Raw genomic sequence first — 18,851 nt, forward strand, 5'->3', positions numbered from 1 at the left:
AAAATTACAGTAAAATATTATATATAATTCAACAATTAATTATTGTGAAAGTACAGCTATTCCTTGTATATATATATATATATATATATATATATATATGTTGTTGTTGTGATTTTACAGCAAAATTCAGTAGAATTAAAAATTGTCATTGTTGAAAACATCTATAAAATGTGATAAAATAAAGGAAATGCTGCATACATACAGTTAAATTTACAATTTGGTTGTTGCTGTCTTTTAAATAACAGCATGATAATGTTGTTTCACAAAATTAGTTTAAGGAGTTAAAGATGTCTCATAGCAACTCAGAACTGGTGTCCTTGAGGACTTGGCCTGGGATGTTTTCCGGGCCTGCGGCCTTGCGGGGGTTGACTTTCTGCAAGGTCCTCCTCACATCTACTGTAGTCACACCGAGGGGCAGTTCACCTGGAGGGGGGTAAGCCTGCAGGGGTTGACTTTCTGCAAGGTCCTCCTCACATCTACTGTAGTCACACCGAGGGGCAGTTCACCTGGAGGGGGGTAAGCCTGCGGGGGTTGACTTTCTGCAGGGTCCTCCTCACATCTACTGTAGTCACACCAAGGGGCAGTTCACCTGGAGGGGGGTAAGCCTGCAGGGGTTGACTTTCTGCAGGTTCCTCCTCACATCTACTGTAGTCACACCGAGGGGCAGTTCACCTGGAGGGGGGTAAACCTGCAGGGGTTGACTTTCTGCTGGGTCCTCCTCACATCTACTGTAGTCACACCAAGGGGCAGTTCACCTGGAGGGGGGTAAGCCTGCAGGGGTTGACTTTCTGCAAGGTCCTCCTCACATCTACTGTAGTCACACCGAGGGGCAGTTCACCTGGAGGGGGGTAAGCCTGCGGGGGTTGACTTTCTGCAGGGTCCTCCTCACATCTACTGTAGTCACACCAAGGGGCAGTTCACCTGGAGGGGGGTGATCCTGCAGGGGTTGACTTTCTGCAGGTTCCTCCTCACATCTACTGTAGTCACACCGAGGGGCAGTTCACCTGGAGGGGGGTAAGCCTGCGGGGGTTGACTTTCTGCAGGGTCCTCCTCACATCTACTGTAGTCACACCAAGGGGCAGTTCACCTGGAGGGGGGTAAGCCTGCAGGGGTTGACTTTCTGCAGGTTCCTCCTCACATCTACTGTAGTCACACCGAGGGGCAGTTCACCTGGAGGGGGGTAAACCTGCAGGGGTTGACTTTCTGCTGGGTCCTCCTCACATCTACTGTAGTCACACCAAGGGGCAGTTCACCTGGAGGGGGGTAAGCCTGCAGGGGTTGACTTTCTGCAAGGTCCTCCTCACATCTACTGTAGTCACACCGAGGGGCAGTTCACCTGGAGGGGGGTAAGCCTGCGGGGGTTGACTTTCTGCAGGGTCCTCCTCACATCTACTGTAGTCACACCGAGGGGCAGTTCACCTGGAGGGGGGTAAGCCTGCAGGGGTTGACTTTCTGCAGGGTCCTCCTCACATCTACTGTAGTCACACTGAGGGGCAGCTCACCTGGAGGGGGGTGATCCCGGAGCCAGGAGAGGTGTTGGACTCCTCAGAATGAGCATAAAAGGTGTAAAGAGCATCAGGAAGAGTCGGACCCCTGGGGGATTCTGATGTATTCTGTGATGCTCTTGATGCCCCCCTCCATATGCACTGGGGTTTGTTGGTGTAGAAGTGACCCTGGATTTTGAGATTTCGATGAAGGAGCCATGAGAGGAGTTTTTGGCCCAGACTGCGGCGTGTCGCCCCACACCAACCGATGGGGGAAATAAAACCTGCTGTGAGACTGCTGTCAAACGAGGGTTCTCATACACAGCGTTTGGCTCACGAGAGTCCTCGTCAGAATGGACCATTTGGTCCAGATCACTGAAAGGTCTCTGAGCTTCATAGTCCTGGACTTTTGAGCAGGATAGGAAATTAGAGGGTGTCCGGGTAGCGTAGCGGTCTATTCCATTGCCTACCAACACTGAGATCGCTGGTTCGAATCCCCATGTTACCTCCAGCTTCGTCGGGCGTCCCTGCAGACACAATTGGCTGTGTCTGCGGGTGGGAAGCCGGATGTGGGTACGTGGGTCGCTGCACTAGCGCCTCCTCTGGTCGGTCGAGGTGTCTGTTCGGAGGGAGGAACTGGGGGGAATAGCGTGATCCTCCCACGCGCTACGTCCCCCCTGGTGAAACTCCTCACTGTCAGGTGAGAAGAAGCAGCTGGCGACTCCACATGTATGGGAGGAGGCATGTGGTAGTCTGCAGCCCTCCCTGGATCGGCAGAGGGGGTGGAGCAGCTTGGGGTGATTGGCCGGATACAATTGGGGAGAAAAAGGGGAAAATTACAACAACAACAACAAAAAAGAACAGGAAATGAATCTTTACTTCAATCAGGAACGATACACAACAACAAAGGTGAAGCAGAAACATTGTTTAATACAATATTTAAAACAACATGGGCATTCACCCCATCACTGATAACAATTTAAAGGGTGTAAGACCCCATAAATTAATTCAGATTCTGAGATTTTACCCGGGGAGCCCTGAATGGGGCCTTGACACTGGTGGTGGTGGTGGGGTGAAGGCGGCGCGAGTGCCAGAGGCTGTAATAACGACAAGTGTCAGTTGAGGAGTTCGTAATAATTTATTCCACTCTTCTCAAGGTAAACTTTACTCTCCCATTCTGTTCTACTGACTCATCAGACTTGACTTTAGTTAAGGGGGAGTTTAATGACTCAGTCTACGACTTCAGAACAAAACATAAAAAGTGGGTGTCCTCATTCCTCAGTTATTGATGTGTATTGCACCATCTTGGCTCAGGCCTAGACTCTCTGTCAGGTATTTAACTGTGGCCCGGGGCCTTAGCTATGTGTCGTCTTCTCTCTCATTCCCCAGCTCATTCCTCTCCTCTCTCTTTGCTCTCTAATAGAGGCGGAGCTGCCAAAAATAAACCCTGAAAGTGATGACCGTTGAAAATGCAGTGAAGTGAACTGGTTCTTTTGTGTGTCTAGGTGTACGTAGCTACGTTTGCTGTGTCAGGGTACGCGTGTAGCTACTACAGAGCTGGAGGGAAACCGTTCAACCCCATCCTGGGAGAGACCTACGAGTGCGACCGGCCCGATAAGGGCTTTCGCTTCGTCGCAGAACAGGTAGGCATGGAAAAAAAGCTAATCAGTTGTAATTCTATCCTGAAAACTCTCAAAATGTATTTAGTTAAATACATTTAGTCCAAAGTATTTGAATACAAAAATCTGGGACGTCAATCCAGTTAAATTCATTTCGACCTTATTGCCGTTATACCACTACAGCGTAATGAAAAGCCTTATTCGCCGGTCCCTACAGCGCAGCATCCATGTACGACATAAATTGCAGACAGTTGGCAGGTTTCCATTCAAATGAAAAGCAACATTTTTTGAGGACTTTTCTAAAAGTCGCAAAAAATGAAATGTGAATTAGTTGCGTTTCCATCAAATTTTTTGAAGCAAATAAAACTCACAATGTTGTTTGACGTGTCCTACATCCCATGTCCATAATTCAACACCCACAACAAAGTTGGACCAGTTAAGATGAAGAAACAGCTGGTCACGTGATTAAATTCTATTCACATTTCATTTTGAATTTGGCAAATGCGTTTCCATCTGCCATTTAGTACAGAAACTCCTCATCAAAAAAGCAAAGATCACCTCAAGCGAGTGTAAAAGCTTCTTTGCGATACTTGGGACTTTTATTTTGGAAAACCAGTGTTCACATTCAGCCCATTCCCATTTGAAACGTACTAAAATTTTGCATAAACTGACTTGATGAAAATACCACTGTTGACACAGTGCATGACTTAAACATAGCAGGACAACGCAGTGCATGATATAAACATAGCAGGACAACGCAGTGCAAATATGGACAATACTCTATGACAGTACATACAGAATATAAAAATTCGAAAATATAAAAACATATTTGAAAAATTATACAAGAGTGCAAATGGTAATGGGTAGCACAGCTAGCAAAGCCACTGCACCTCATAGTGTCAAGGAGTTGAGTGGAGGGAATGAGTTTTTTTTTTTGATCAAGGTCTTTTTATTTTTATTTTCACATTATATCACCAGTCCAAACAAGGCCAACAGAACAGAAAAAACTTAACCAATTCCACCACCCCCACCCCCGAAATACCAGACGTGCACATATAAATATTTTGTATAGCAAGACATCCATAAAACGAAAACAAATAGCACAAGTAAAATGAAATTATATTAAAAACAAGGGAAAAGAAGGGTTACATTGTCATGCTGTCAGCTTCCATATCCTCAACAAAGGTTAAAAAAGGTTGCCAAATAGTATGAAATTTCCTAGTGGACCCTCTGACAGTATATCTAATCTTCTCCCATTGAGATGGTGCCTGACTTCCCTGATCCAATGACTATATGTCGGTGGCATTGGGTCTTTCCATTTAAACAGTATCTGTCTCCTGGCCAAAAGAGTGTATAAGGCCAACATGCTGATTTCCCATCTACTAAGAGGGGTGTCCACTGAGGCCACACCAAACAGTGCAATGAATGGAGACGGTGCTGCTGCTTTTCCAAATATTTTACAGAAGGTCTCAAAGATGGTTTGCCAGAACGTGTAAAGCTTTGAACATGTCCAAAACATGTGCAGAAGAGTGGCTGGAGCCTGCCTGCATTGATCAGGGAGGGATGGATTTTTCACTTTATTTCAGTCACTACTACTCTACAACCCCTGCTAATAATTACTAGTCATGTTATGCTTCAGGTAAACCAAAATATTACACATAGCAACTTTAAGAACCCTGGGAACAATACTGTTAGAACCTGTTTCTGTTTTTCCTAGCTAGCTAGCATCAACAATATTTTAACCTGTTAAACTACAACCTGTTTCTGTTTTACATAGCAAGCTAGCATCAGCAATATTTTAACCCTGTTAAACTGCATCAGACTTATTCCACTATTCTATAGCCTGCTCCATTTTGTGTATTATCTATCCTGTGCAAGGGCTTTATGTCTTTTGTTTTTCGTTAGTTTTTTTTAATGCAGCCACTCCGCGGCCAGGTCTCGCATGAAAAATATATTTTCATTCTCTTTACTTTTATTTAACCCTTATTTGACCTGGTTAGGTAAAGTTTAAATGAACAAGGGCACACACAGTGGCATGGATGTGAAGCATTGTTGAGTCCAAGCGAATAAAGACTTGTGGAATTTGTGTTCATTAGACTTGAGCCACAAGTCCATTGGAGACATGTAAAAAAGCGCTCTGTGTACTTCTGTATTGTTTTTGATTTAAAGTTCTGCTTTGAGTGCCCTTGATCCAGTGCGAGGACTTCTCTACGTTGTTAGCACCCCGCCTCTTTGCAGTGTTGTCTATTAACTCCTCTTTCATCCTCAGGTCAGCCATCACCCACCTGTTTCAGCTTGCCATGCAGAGTCTAGAAACTTCATCTTTTGGCAAGGTGGGTCAGTCGGGAATTCCTCCACATTAAGTGTTTCGAGTCACACACAGTGACCATACAGATTCTAACAGGACTTGGTGTAGTCATCAGGTAATGACTGGTCTGTCATTGATTCTGTAGACATGAGATGGAAAAACAAATTTTGGGGGAAGTCAATGGAGATCGTCCCCGTTGGCACTACACATGTAACCCTGCCTGGGTGAGTCACTCTTAATTCACTCATGGAGCGGATTGTTTGCGCGCGCACACACACACACACACACACACACACACACACACACACACACACACACACATAAAAACACATTTGTTTTTCTACACTTGCAAGGACCCTAACTGACTACATTTATTCCCTAGCCCCAAGCCCCTAACCATAACTATCAAAACGACATGCCCAACCTTAACCCTAAACACAAATCTTAACACTAAGACAGACCCTTGAATAAGTGAAGACCAGCTAAAATGTCCCCACTCTGCAAAAATGTGCTCACTCAAGGTGGCAATCTTGAAGATTTCCACTGTAATAAATAATAATCATAATAATACATTTTATTTAATGGCACCTTTCATAAGACTCAAGGTGGCAGACAGAATTGCATCGTGAAGGCGAAACTTAAAGAGAACCAATCTAAACACCAGTGGTGTCCATATTCTATAGCCATTACACTGTGCAATATCAACATTTACTTCATAATGATGTTACCAAAAAAAAAAAAGTACTTTCACCTTAAAGTTAATCTGTTGTGACACAGGGAGCCAGTGTAATTGAATAAGCAGGGGAGTGACATGTTCAGTGGACTTTGAATATGTAATAATCTGGATGAGTTGAAGTTGGTGAATAAGTTTGTTGGCAATGCCTGCCAGGATCATATTGCAGTAGTCAATGCGTGATGTGACCAAGGCTTTAACTAAGACTTCTGTGGAGTGTTGTGTTAAAGGAAGGTGTAGTCTGGAGATGTTTCACAGATGGAAAAAATATATCTGGGAGACATTGTTTATAGAACTGGAAAAAGTTAGGGTACTGTCCAGGATAAAACCAAGGCTATTAACCTGTTTGGAGACAGGTATGGCGGCTTCAGCAATAGGGAGTGGGCAAATTTTAGTTTTTGAGCGTGTACATTTAGTGCCAATGAAGAATAACTCAGTTTTGCTACTGTTGAATTTCAGATAATTGTTTGCCATCCATATCTGCAAATCATGGAGAAAAGCAGTGAGGGTAATGGAGTGGAGAGTAGAAGAAGGCTGAGTGGTATGATATGATACACATAAAGCTGTGTATCATCAGCATTACAGTGAAAATGGATTCCATAGTGCCACAAGATGTTGCCAAGAGGGGGGAGGTAAAGAAAACAAGAGTGGCCCCAACACTGAACCCTGTGGAACTCCATGATACACTATTAAGCTTTCTGACCAGTAATTCTGAATCTGTACAAAATGTGTCCTGTCTGCAAGCTAGGAAGCAAACCACTGATACACAGTGCCCACAACTCCAATGCTAGCCAGGCGATCCATGAGGAGGTGATGGGTTAAAGTATCAAAGGCTGCGGTGAGGTCAAGGAGGATGAGGATAGAGAACAGACCGTAATCAGCTGCATGATGGAGGTCGTTAGTGATCTTAACCAGGGCTGTTTCTGTACTATGTTTGAGGCAAAAGCCAGATTGGAATTGTTCAAAGTGATTATTGTTACCAAGGTAGATCTGGAGTTGAGGTGCAACTACCCTCTCAAGAATTTTGGAGATGAATGGTAAATTGGAAATAGGCCGGTAGTTATTTTGGTCATTAGAGTCTAAACCAGGTTTTTTCAGAGTTGGTCTGATTATGGCAACCTTTTGTGAAGTGGGAACTGTACCAGTGGAGAGAGGAGTTGATGATGGAGGTTATCAGGTGGATGATAGAGGCTGAACATGCTTTAACTAGGGTTGTGGGTAGGGTTACCAGACAGTCCCGAATTACAAGCAGTTGTCCCGAATCCTGTCCTGTTTGTCCCAAAAATTAGACTAAACCCACGTTTTAATTAGTTATAGCTTAATAATTAAATACTGGTTGTTGTGAAACATTGTTGTGGTGTTGCCCACAGATGGGCACTATTGTCCCGTAGCCTACGTGACTTTTGGTTGTTGTGGTTTTTTAGCCGTGTACAGTAGTGCCATGAATTGATAAATAACTACGCATAGCGGCAATGCTTAGCAAGTTGCAGTCTGAGGACAGGGAAAGTGTAGCTGCAGGCAGCGTCGCGCAGACATATGAGACAGGCAAATGAATAAAATAAAATGAATTTATGTAATGGATAATTATTTATACACTGTTACATACAACATAGTCATGGTTTCTTTTTCCTAATGACAGACAGTTCACTTCATGTTCATGAACAAAATAATAAATTTTAGTGTTGATTTTTGACTTTCATGTGTTTTACTGTTACTGTTCACTGACATTGAATGTAATGCACTGGAGGCCATGCCCACCGTGGCCACATGACCAGGCCCACCCCCAACTCCCCTGTCCCGAATTTCACCCATTCTCAAATGGGCCTCCTATTTGTGGAAATTGGATCCAGGTGACATGTGGAGGTATTGGACTTAGTAAAAAGTTCAAAAATGTGATTTTCACTTGGAAGACAGAAGTCACATAGGACAGTGGATGGGGACAGTTTCATTGCGCTTGCTGATGGCAAGTCAGTCTGCATGATGTTAGCAGAGGCCAGCTGCTCATGAATGGTACTAATTTTTGAGTTGGAAAAACTTAAAAAATAGCAGAGCTTGTTCATTAGAAAGGCTGCTGGTCATATTGGTTTCATGTGGGTTGAGTAACCTGTTCACCCTGGAGAAGAGGTCTGTTAGGTTGCTGTCTGTTGCTAGCTGACTATCTTAATGCTTCCCTCTGGTCCACCAGAGAGGAAGTCGCACCATATCCTCTCTGGTGACTGAAGGAAACCATGACTGTTCCTAGCATAGTTCATGTGGGCAGCTTGAGATTTTTTCGTGGGAAGTGATACCGTACCACTGATACCATTTTTAAAATGCAGATGCTTTCAGAAACAAAAGCGTTCGCTGATTCAGAGCTTAGTTTTTTAACACGGTCAGTGATAGATAGTGTCAAACAGACATTTCTTTTATATGAAAAAGTTATACGAAAAGGTTTGCGATTTGATATTACAAGTTTAAGGTTAAAAACTAAAATTAACTCTCAGAAATAGAGCTGAACAAGAACACACGTACACACACACGCTGAACTGCAGCATCTACAGTCTGCAGGTATACAAACCGCACAAACACGAGTACGGTGTATTGATTCCTCCCACCAGATTTGGAGACCACTATGAGTGGAACAAGGTGACTTCCTGCATTCACAACATCCTGAGCGGGCAGCGCTGGATCGAGCACTACGGGGAGATCAGCATCAAAAACTCCAGCAGCGACGCCTGCCAGTGCAAGATCACCTTTGTCAAGGTGAGGCGAACGCACAGTAACCTTCTGAGTGCCCGTCGAGTTTCAGACACGCAGGGTTCATTTTATGTAAATCAGATTCCAAGTGGGAATTTGTTTTTATTTGGGAGTTTTTCACACAGGAAAATGTACAAATTTTTACTTTCCTTAGCTGCTTACTGGGACACTCACCAATTCAGCTGACCTCCATGTCTCTGGACTGTGGGAGGAAAGCGCAGCACCCGGATCTGTGGAGTTGGCAGATCACAGCTTGGATAGGTTAATTTGCAGTCATTTAATTTCCCCAAGGGGATCAATAAAGGAAACTTAATTACTTTTGTTCGCCTGTATAAGTCAATCTTTGTGTCTATATCTGAAAGTTGTTGTGTCGTGGTGTTGTTAAGTACACTTGAGAGAGCCACGAAACCGGAGTCCAATTCCATGTAGTGCAAACCTGCATGGCCAGTAAACATGATTCTGATTCTGATCAGCTCTACTTTTCACCGTCCCCTTCCCCTTTAGGCTGCAGTCGCACGAAATTCATATTTTGTCATGCTGGATGTGGGCAGTGCAGGGTGTGACTCACACAGAAATCAGTTTGCTGGTTTGTAGTCCATCTGAGTGGCTGTGGTTGTCGGTCACACATGAGCGGCTGTTGGTTTTGTGCACTGTAGTCCAGAGAAAGATAAACAAATGTTTTCACTTAATTGTCTCACTTGTACATGTTAGCAAAGTTTTATGGACAAATACGGAGGAAGACTGTTGGTGTACAAGTTGTATTTGTATACCACAAAATATGAATTGATGTTCTTAATACATTTTTCGAGTTATTTGCGTCCAACGCCTGTCTCTCGACTCGCTGCCAGCCAGGCAGCACCTCTCTTGTGGGACAATTTGTAGTTTTCATGGGCAATGTCGCACAATACCGGCTGGTTAGACACACAAACAAACAACATCCCCTCCATCCTGGCTCACTAAGGACACTACAGCCAGTTACAGCCATGTGTGGTCAACCACACACACTTCTTTGCTATTGGTTGAGGCTATGGATTTGTCGGTCAAAGTTGAACTTCACGTGAGGCGAGGATGCAAATTTCCTTCGCCACCGGAAGTGAATGTTTTATTCGCCCCTTCGCTTGGGAGGCGAATATTCGCCATGGTTAATCTCGTGCATGTGTGACTGTAGCGTTACATTTCTGTCTGATTTACTTGCATGACCAGCTGCCCCCCCACACACACGCACACACACGTGCACAAACACACAAGCGCCACACTTTACTCAGCTTTGTTGGCTTTTCTCAGTTCTATTTGTTTTACTTTATTGTTTCCTATTTTAAGTTATTTCTTGTTAAAAAAAATTCCACCAAGCCTCAACCCCATGGTGCCACCTGGCTCCTCCCCCACCATCCCCTCCTCTCATGCCATCTGGCTCCCCCCCCCCCTTCCACCATCCCCTCCTCTCATCTCATCTGGCTCCTCCCCCACCATGCCCTCCTCTCATCTCATCTGGCTCCTCCCTCCACCATCCCCTCCTCTCATGCCATCTGGCTCCTCCCCCCTCCACCATCCCCTCCTCTCATCTCATCTGGCTCCTCCCCCACCATGCCCTCCTCTCATGCCATCTGGCTCCTCCCCCCTCCACCATCCCCTCCTCTCATCTCATCTGGCTCCTCCCAGGTCGTCCTCTATGTGGAGTTTGCATGTTCTCCCCGTGTCTGCGTGGGTTTCCTCCGGGTGCTGCGGTTTCCCCCACAGTCCAAAAAGACATGTAGGTCAGGTGAATCGGCCGTACTAAATTGTCCCTAGGTGTGTGTGTGTGTGTGTGTGTGTGTGTGTGTGTGTGTGTGTGTGGTGGGGGGGGCCTGTGATGGCCTGGCGGCTTATCCAGGGTTTCTCCCCACCTGCCGCCCAATGACTGCTGGGATAGGCTCCAGCATCCCGCGACCCCGATTGGGATAAGCGGCTTGGATAATGGGGTGGATGGATGACAAGTTTTCATTAGCAGAAGAAATTAAAGCCACGCACAATATGTAGGAACCAGCTTACAAAAGCACCAAGAACGCTACCTAAGTTAGTGTCTGTCTATGGGGGTGACTTGGCAGATTTACAATAGCACAGAAATATGAAATAGTGGCTCTCTATTTAACTTAGTGACAGTATATTCACATACTGCACCAAGTGCTGGTATTAATTAGAATATAGCATAAGTGTCCTTACAGTAAGTATGGGGCTTGTCTCCAAGAAATGGCTGCTCTAGGCAAATATCAGAGGTTTTGATAATAACTGAGCTATACGAGTCGTTAAAGGGGTGTTGCTTTGTCACTCTGGACTCGGTGCCAAGACGCACACGGATAGTTATGCTAAGAATATGTGAGCAGGACTTCATTAATTTCCTTAATATTCTCTCTCTCTCTCTCTCTCTCTCTCTCTCTCTCTCTCTCTCTCTCTCTCTCTCTCTCTCTCTCTCTCTCTCTCTCTCTCTCTCTCTCACGCACGCGCACACCCACCCCCACGCCTCTCCGTCTCACCCACTTTCGCTCTTTGTCTCCGTCTTCCTCTATTTTCCTTACTAGTTCCTCTGTGAACTCCGCAAGGGGACAAAAAAGCGAGAGGAACAAGCGAAACAAGCGATAGACATATCTTTGTCACCCCTGGTTGTAATAAAGGCTTTAGTTTTCTCCTTAGCCATCATTCTCACTCATCATCATCATCATCATCATCGCCCCACATCATCCTCACTAGTTTGTAGCGGAGAGAGGGGAGATGCCCCCGGACGCCTCGGAGTCTGTGCTCTTCAGTGAGAAGCAGAAGGTTAATTGGTTGCAGTGGGTGGCTGGCTGAAAGGCCTCCTGCCTCCCGAAGCTGTGCAGCATAACAGGTCAAAACATGCCAGAGCTCATTATGCCTCCTCACCGTCTAGCCCGGCAACAGAGAACTGACGGTCGACTGAACAACGACCCCTGCTGGCTGCTGGCAGTTAACACGCCTGCAAAGTGTAGTCTGTCTGTCCATATCCCTCTGAGACCCAGGGGGAAAAAAAGTTATTTAATTTTGATTTTTTTTTCTACATAAATCAAGTGTTGGGGTGGTAAAAATGGTAAATAGGCTGCATTTATGTAGCGCCTTTCCAGTCTACCGACCACTCAAAACACTTTACAGTGGATGCCTCACATTCACCATTTCACACACTGATGGTGGAGGCTGCCACGCAAGGTGCCAACCTGCTCATCAGGAGCAGTCAGGGGTTCAGTGTCTTGCTCAAGGACACTTTGACACGCTCTCTGCAGGAGCCGGGGATCGAACCAGCGACCTTCCGATTACCAGACGACCCGCTTGACCTCCTGAGGCCATGCCGCCCCGCCATGGCAAAGAAAAAAATGTTAGAACTTAATCCTATTCATATTTTACAAGATGTCCTCTGTAGTAGACAACAGGATAATCGTTGTCTATTTGCTGTCTTTGCCCCTCCATCACTGGGACACACAACCGCCGTTAGCGGGGGCACACACACTGAAAGCCGGCCTCGCACCACCGAATGTCCATTCAGAGGCTCCACACTGCTCAAGCTCTGCCTGTCGCCACACCTGGAGTGTCGTTCCGGGCTGTGCTCCCCAAGGATCCGCTGCAGCGATCCAGCCTTGCTGGAGCCTTCCAGATTCTTGCACACATTTTTCTATTGCAGACTTGTGTGTGTGTGTGTGTGTGTGTGTGTGTGTGTGTGTGTGTGTGTGTGTGTGTGTGTACTTGTGCAGATGCGCAGTGTGACCGCTAACTATCCTCCCGGAAGTCCTCCATTTAAAACCAATGGGAATGAGCTCTGAGCTCAATGTGCAAATAATCAAAAACGGACATTTTTGACCCAGTGTCCACTGCAGTGGACATCATACAGTGGGCAGTGTTGTAGTACTCAAGTCCAGGACTCGGACTCGAGTCTGACTCAAGTCCTGATTTTCAGGACTCGTGACTCGACTCGGACTTGAGCACTGATGACTCGGACTTGGACTCGAGCATTGACTGCATTCGGACTCGGAAGTTGGAGATGAGGACTCGGACTTGTTAATTGATAAAGACTGTTTTTTTGTTTTTGTTAGTTTTTTTGTTTGGCTGCTGTGTCACAGGGTAAATAAACTCCCTTTGAAGTGGTGACAGCTGTGTCATTTTGTTTCATGTCGACCGTTTTTATTTGTATGGCAGCTTTTTTGCGGTGCCAGAGTGGAGCACTGGAGCCCATCTTGGAACTCGACTCAGACTCAACCTTGATGACTCAGACTCAAGTAATGGGGACTTGACTCGGACTCAACTTGGACTATTCTTTGGGGACTCAGACTTGGACTCAGACTCGAACACTGGGGATTCGAGACTCGACTCGGACAGCGGGCTTGTATTTCATGCTTCAAAGGGTTCAAATTCACTAAAACCTCGCTGAAAGCATTCCTCAGGTTCTAACACACAAGAAAAAAATAAAGATATTTTACTAAAAAATATTCTAATGGGATATTTTAGGACTGAAGAATCTTTCTTCTGTAAAATGTCAGAATTTAGTTGTCAGGCATCTTTTGCATCTTCTATTTCTAGTTCACAAGGTCCAGTTCTGAAGCCGGTTGTACAGGCTGTGAAGGTAGTTCATAAAGGTTTTCTTCTCGAAGGCACATCAGGGATTTCTGTGGTAGCGTGCTGTCTGGAAACAGCTCCGACTCTGTAATGTCTGCTGCAGAGGCAACAAATGCACCCACCGGCTGGGTCTCAAGGATGAAACTCCCCCCCTGCAACACCATGCAGTTCACATGGAAGGGATGACTGTTGCACTTCTTCGATTGTTATTTCCACAACAAACCCTTATGTGTTATGGAATTACAGACTTGCAACTCTTTTTTTGTTTGTTTTTACAGGCCAAGTACTGGAACTCAAGTGTGAATGAGGTGGAGGGAACTGTCACAGATCGCAAAGGGAAGGTCATCCACAGACTGTTTGGAAAATGGCATGAGGGTGTTTATTGTGGGGCGCCGCCTTCAGCCACCTGCATTTGGAGAGCGAGTACGACAAATCACAACTTGCATTTGAAGTTATCGCCTTCTGCCCAAATATAATGTCGTCCAAGCACCGTCTCCTTGGTTATGTGTATTTTTCCATATATGCGATGCAGATGCGATGCCACCGGACCATGAACAGTACTACGGCTTCACCAAATTTGCCATTGAGCTGAATGAGTTGAACCCCTCCCTAAAACTGCTGCTACCACCCACAGACACCAGACTACGTCCAGACCAAAGGTAAAAAGCTAAAAAAAAAAAAAGTTTTTGTATCTGTAATGTAATAAACCTTCTCAGCAGTAGCCACTGGTTTTCAGTTCACTGCATAGCCATCCGCTGAGAGCTGTGTCCGCATTCTTGGCACAAAGTCAAACATGTTTTCGGTGAGTGTCGGACTCCGCCAAGGTTGTCCCTTGTCTCCGATTCTGTTTGTGATATTCATGAACAGGATCTCAAGGCGCAGCCAAGGTGAGGAGTGTGTCCATTTTGGGAACCTCAGAATTGCATCTCTGCTCTTCGCAGATGTTGTAGTTTTGTTGGCTTCATCAGAACATGACCTGCAGCATGCACTGGGGCGGTTTGCAGCCGAGTGTGTAATGGTTGGGATGAGAGTCAGCACCTCCAAATCTGAGGCCATGGTTCTCTACCGGAAGATGGTGGATTGCTCCCTCCGGGTTGGGGATGAGTTGTTGCCTCAAGTGGAGGAGTGCAAGTATCCCCGGGTCTTGTTCACGAGTGAGGGTAGGATGGAGCGGGAGATTGACAGGCAGATTGGCGCAGCATCAGCAGTAATGCAGACGTTGTACCGGGCTGTTGTGGTGAAGAGGGAGCTGAGCTGGGAGGCAAAGTTCTCAATTTACCAGTCAATCTTCGTTCCAACCCTCACCTATGGTCATGAGCTTTGGGTAGTGACCGAAAGGGTGAGATCACAGATACAAGCGGCTGAAATTAGATTCCTCTGTAGGGTGTCTGGGCTCAGCCTTAGAGATAGGGCGAGGAGCTCGGACATCCAGAGGGATCTCGGAGTAGAGCCGCTGCTCCTTCGCATCGAAAGGAGCCAGTTGAGGTGGTTCAGGCATCTGATTAGGATGCCTCTTGGGCGCCTTCCTTTGGAGATTTTCCGGACACGTCCAACTGGGAGGAGACCCCGGGGTAGACCCAGAACTCGCTGGAGGGACTACATGTCCAATCTGGCCTTGGAACGCCTGGGATCCCCCACGAGGAGCTGGAGGGTGTTGCTGGGGAGGGGGACATCTGGAGTGCCCTACTTAGCTTACTGCCACTGCGACCCGACCCCGGAGAGGCGGCTGGTGATGAATGAATGAATGAATGAATGCATAGAAGAATTATTGCTTTCTTGCGCATGTGGGCAACATCCTGTGTCTGTTCCTGGAAAAGTGTCAAGCGAGGGTGGGATGGATGATCTAGATCATCGTGGGCTATAATGTTTGACTCATGTGATTGTTTATCATCAGACACCGTGGATTTCAGGAGCTCTCAGTTTGATTTGTGTCTGACAGAATAAGAGAGCACCAAGGCAGACCTTTACAATGCATCGACTCTGCTCATTTACCGTCCGTCTGCAGACCTGGACACAGATGATTAACAAGCTGTGAGACGGTATTAGGGGGAGTTGTATTTCAGAAACCAGACTGTGTGACATCACGGCCTGTCAGAACGTGTCTCGTCACACCTCACCTACGAGCCTGACCACGATGAGAGCAGAACTCAGGACACGAGTTGTGAGATTTTACACATATTGTTGGCTTTGTTGGGACATTCAGACACTTATGACGTGTTTGACGCGTGTTGTGAGGTTTGAGATTGGGCGAGCATCGGTTATTTTAGATCCATTATTCAATAATCATTAATTAATTAATATCATTAAATGTTTAGCGCAAATGCTATGGGTTAGCAAGAACTTTTCTGGTAACAGACAGAAAGGAAGAAATGCTGATTTGATGAGGACTATTTGTAAGCGTGCTTCCCTTGGCCATGTTTCATACTGGAGCTATAAAACTGAACTAATGGGGCACAGAGCATCACATGAGCACACGGCTGAAACAGGCCTCCAAACCCAAGCAGTGGAGGCGGCGTCCGGGTGGCGTGGCGGTCTATTCTGTTGTCTACCAACACAGGGATCGGCGGTTCGAATCCCCGTGTTACCTCCAGCTTGGTCGGGTGTCCCTACAGACACAATTGGCCGTGTCTGCAGGTGGGAAACCGGATGTGGGTATGTGTCCTGGTCGCTGCACTTCGCGCCTCCTCTGGTCGGTTGGGGCGCCTGTTCGGGGGGGGGGGGACTGGGGAATAGCGTGATCCTCACATGCGCTACGTCCCCCTGGTGAAACTCCTCACTGTCAGGTGAAAAGAAGCAGCTGGCGACTCCACATGTATCGGAGGAGGCATGTGGTAGTCTGCAGCCCTCCCCGGATTGGCAGAGGGGGTGGAGCAGCGACCGGGACGGCTCGGAAGAGTGTGGTAATTTGCCAAGTACAATTAGGAGAAAAATAGGGGAGGCCCCCCCCCAAAAAAGAAAACCCAAGCAGGGGAAAGGGTGACGTAAAGGGCTAAAAACCTGCAGGTAACCAAGACAGATGATTAAAATCAGTTTGTGGTACTTCAGAGCCAAAGGTGCCGAATCTCTTCGTATTTACCCCTCACTTAAATGTTTCCTCAGTGTACTTTGTCACGTCCTCAGTATATCCTCTTTATACCCCCACATGTTTCATTATGCTCTCCCTAAACTAATCTGTCTGGCTGGCTGGCAGACTCCTGGAGGAGGGGCACTTGGAGGCCGCCGAGGAGCAGAAACAGAGGATTGAACAGCTGCAGAGGGACAGGAGGAGAGTCCTGGAGGAGAACAGCGAAGCACATCAGCCCCGATTCTTCAGGTAGGGTAATATATATCTGCATGCCAACACACCTTGAGGCCTTTAATCCCTAACAAAGGTAAAACAGCTGTTTTAACCTTGTGTGTTTTGAGTTAAGAAGTCATGGCTCGGGGTTCAAAGTTTGTGACAGAGAAATAATGTCCATAAATGCTACCAAACAATACGCGATCTGCTCACAAACGGTCATCAGTTATTTGGCAGATGGGGCATGTGATGAATTATTTTTCCCAGTTCCGCTTCACACACCGTGATGCATGTTCAGGCTTCATGTTAGCAGTGCAGTAGTCACTCAGTATTGTTTATCACGCCACCTACAGTTGACTCGGCTGTATAAAATGAAAGTATTGATTAAAGCATCTTTGAATGGCTTTCTCAATATTTAGTTATATCTCAATATTTAGTAATAATAAATGGGTGGCACGGTGGCGCAGTGGTTAGCGTGGTCGCCTCACAGCAAGAAGGTCCTGGGTTCGAACCCCAGGGTTGTCCAGTCTTGGGGGGGGGGTCGTCCCGGGTCGTCCTCTGTGTGGAGTTTGCATGTTCTCCCCGTGTCTGCGTGGGTTTCCTCCGGGTGCTCCAGTTTCCTCCCACAGTCCAAAGGCATGTAGGTCAGGTGAATTGGCTGTTCTAAATTGTCCCTAGGTGTGAATGTGTGGGGGGGGATGTGATGGACTGGCGACCTGTCAGGGTGTCTCCCCGCCTGCCGCCCAATGACTGCTGGGATAGGCTCCAGCATCCCCGTGACCCCGATTAGGACAAGCGGCTTGGATAATGGATAGAATGGAGGGATAGTAATGTGCATAAACTTTATTTGTTTGGGTCTTTACAGGAAGTCAAAGGACGACACCTGGATCAGTAACAACACTTACTGGGACCAAAGGAAGATGCCTGGCTTAGTTCACTTGGACTTCCCTGTGCTGTGGTGACCCGTTTCCTGCAGGACGCACGTTCAAACTCCTAGTTCTGTAACTGGAACCCGGAGCGGTTCTGGTCCTGCGCCGTCCTCCATAGTCTGCCAGTCGTTGTTCTGCAATCATTAATGGTTGTCAGTCATCTTTGTTGCATTTGTTCAAACATTTTGCCTTAAATAGTAAATGTGCATCTATGTTGTGTTAAGATATTTATACAACCATATTATATGAATGTCGATGAATTTATGCAAAGTTTGCGCAGGTTTCTGCGCGTTACGCTACACGGTACCGATAAAGACGACCACAGAAAAGCTTTGTGGTACGAGAAGGTGCCGAGGGGATTCTGAACGCTGAGGTCATGGAAAAAAAAAATATCTTAATTTCTCGCTGCACTACACTTGCTTTATTTATTATTGGCCCTGTTGGTCACCGTAAATGTCATCTTTACATGGACATTCTCTACCTCTGAGGAGAAACAAAGCCTTGTCACACGAAACTATCCTGCACCTGTCTTGATGCCTTAACTGGTTGAAGTTTTCACGTTCAATAATTATGTCGTTAGTTCATTAAAAGACATCTTCAAGGTGAAATATTGTTTATCTTAAACGTCTTTCCTTAAATCTTTACAGAATACTTTTTTCTTTTCTTATAACCGGAATTTGTTTCTGTTTATTATGACACTACTGTTGTAGTCGTCTGGGGGGGGGGGGGGGGTTGCTGTAAAGAATGTGGAGGATAAAAGCAAAAGTGAAACCTGAAAAGCTCCCTCTTTAATTTCCAATTTTTCCATTGTGTCCTTGTCTGAGGTCTAAACGGGATGAGGATAAATGAAGCTCCAGTAAATATCAAGCGCTGTCTTCTCCTGGGCTGCTTTGTCAACGTGCCTGGACTCCGGCTGGTCGACCAGCCGGCGCCGTTACACGTGTAACCGGTTAATTTCTTGCTCGGTGCGGGATTCGATACGGGGTGTACTGCACCAGTGGTTCTCAACCTTTTTGGGGTCCTGGACCCCCTGCGTATTTTTGATCTACCCTGAGGACCCCTCCACCTGATCTTGGGGGAGGGGGGTTGCAATTTGATAGAAACGGTAGAAACTGCATTTTAAATTGCATTATAGCATTTATTCACTCTTTGGGGCAAAAATAAGAGCTTTC

General features: G+C 46.3%; 1 protein-coding gene across 3 annotated transcripts in view; it reads left to right on the forward strand.

Annotated features, from left to right (window-relative positions):
- The window catches only part of osbpl3b (oxysterol binding protein-like 3b), a 96,036-nt gene extending 77,666 nt beyond the window's left edge, over positions 1–18,370 (forward strand). For all 3 annotated transcript variants that reach the window (XM_056285587.1, XM_056285588.1, XM_056285589.1), the window contains 8 exons: positions 2,990–3,127; positions 5,373–5,436; positions 5,557–5,635; positions 8,742–8,886; positions 13,752–13,896; positions 14,006–14,132; positions 16,664–16,786; positions 17,616–18,370. In XM_056285587.1, coding sequence (XP_056141562.1) covers positions 2,990–3,127; positions 5,373–5,436; positions 5,557–5,635; positions 8,742–8,886; positions 13,752–13,896; positions 14,006–14,132; positions 16,664–16,786; positions 17,616–17,712 — 918 coding nt within the window. In that variant the 3' untranslated portion in view covers positions 17,713–18,370. The remainder of the gene's footprint in view (positions 1–2,989; positions 3,128–5,372; positions 5,437–5,556; positions 5,636–8,741; positions 8,887–13,751; positions 13,897–14,005; positions 14,133–16,663; positions 16,787–17,615) is intronic.
- The last annotated feature ends 481 nt before the right edge of the window (positions 18,371–18,851 follow it).

This window comes from Lampris incognitus, chromosome 9 (assembly GCF_029633865.1).
Source record: "Lampris incognitus isolate fLamInc1 chromosome 9, fLamInc1.hap2, whole genome shotgun sequence".
NCBI classification, from domain to species: domain Eukaryota; kingdom Metazoa; phylum Chordata; class Actinopteri; order Lampriformes; family Lampridae; genus Lampris; species Lampris incognitus.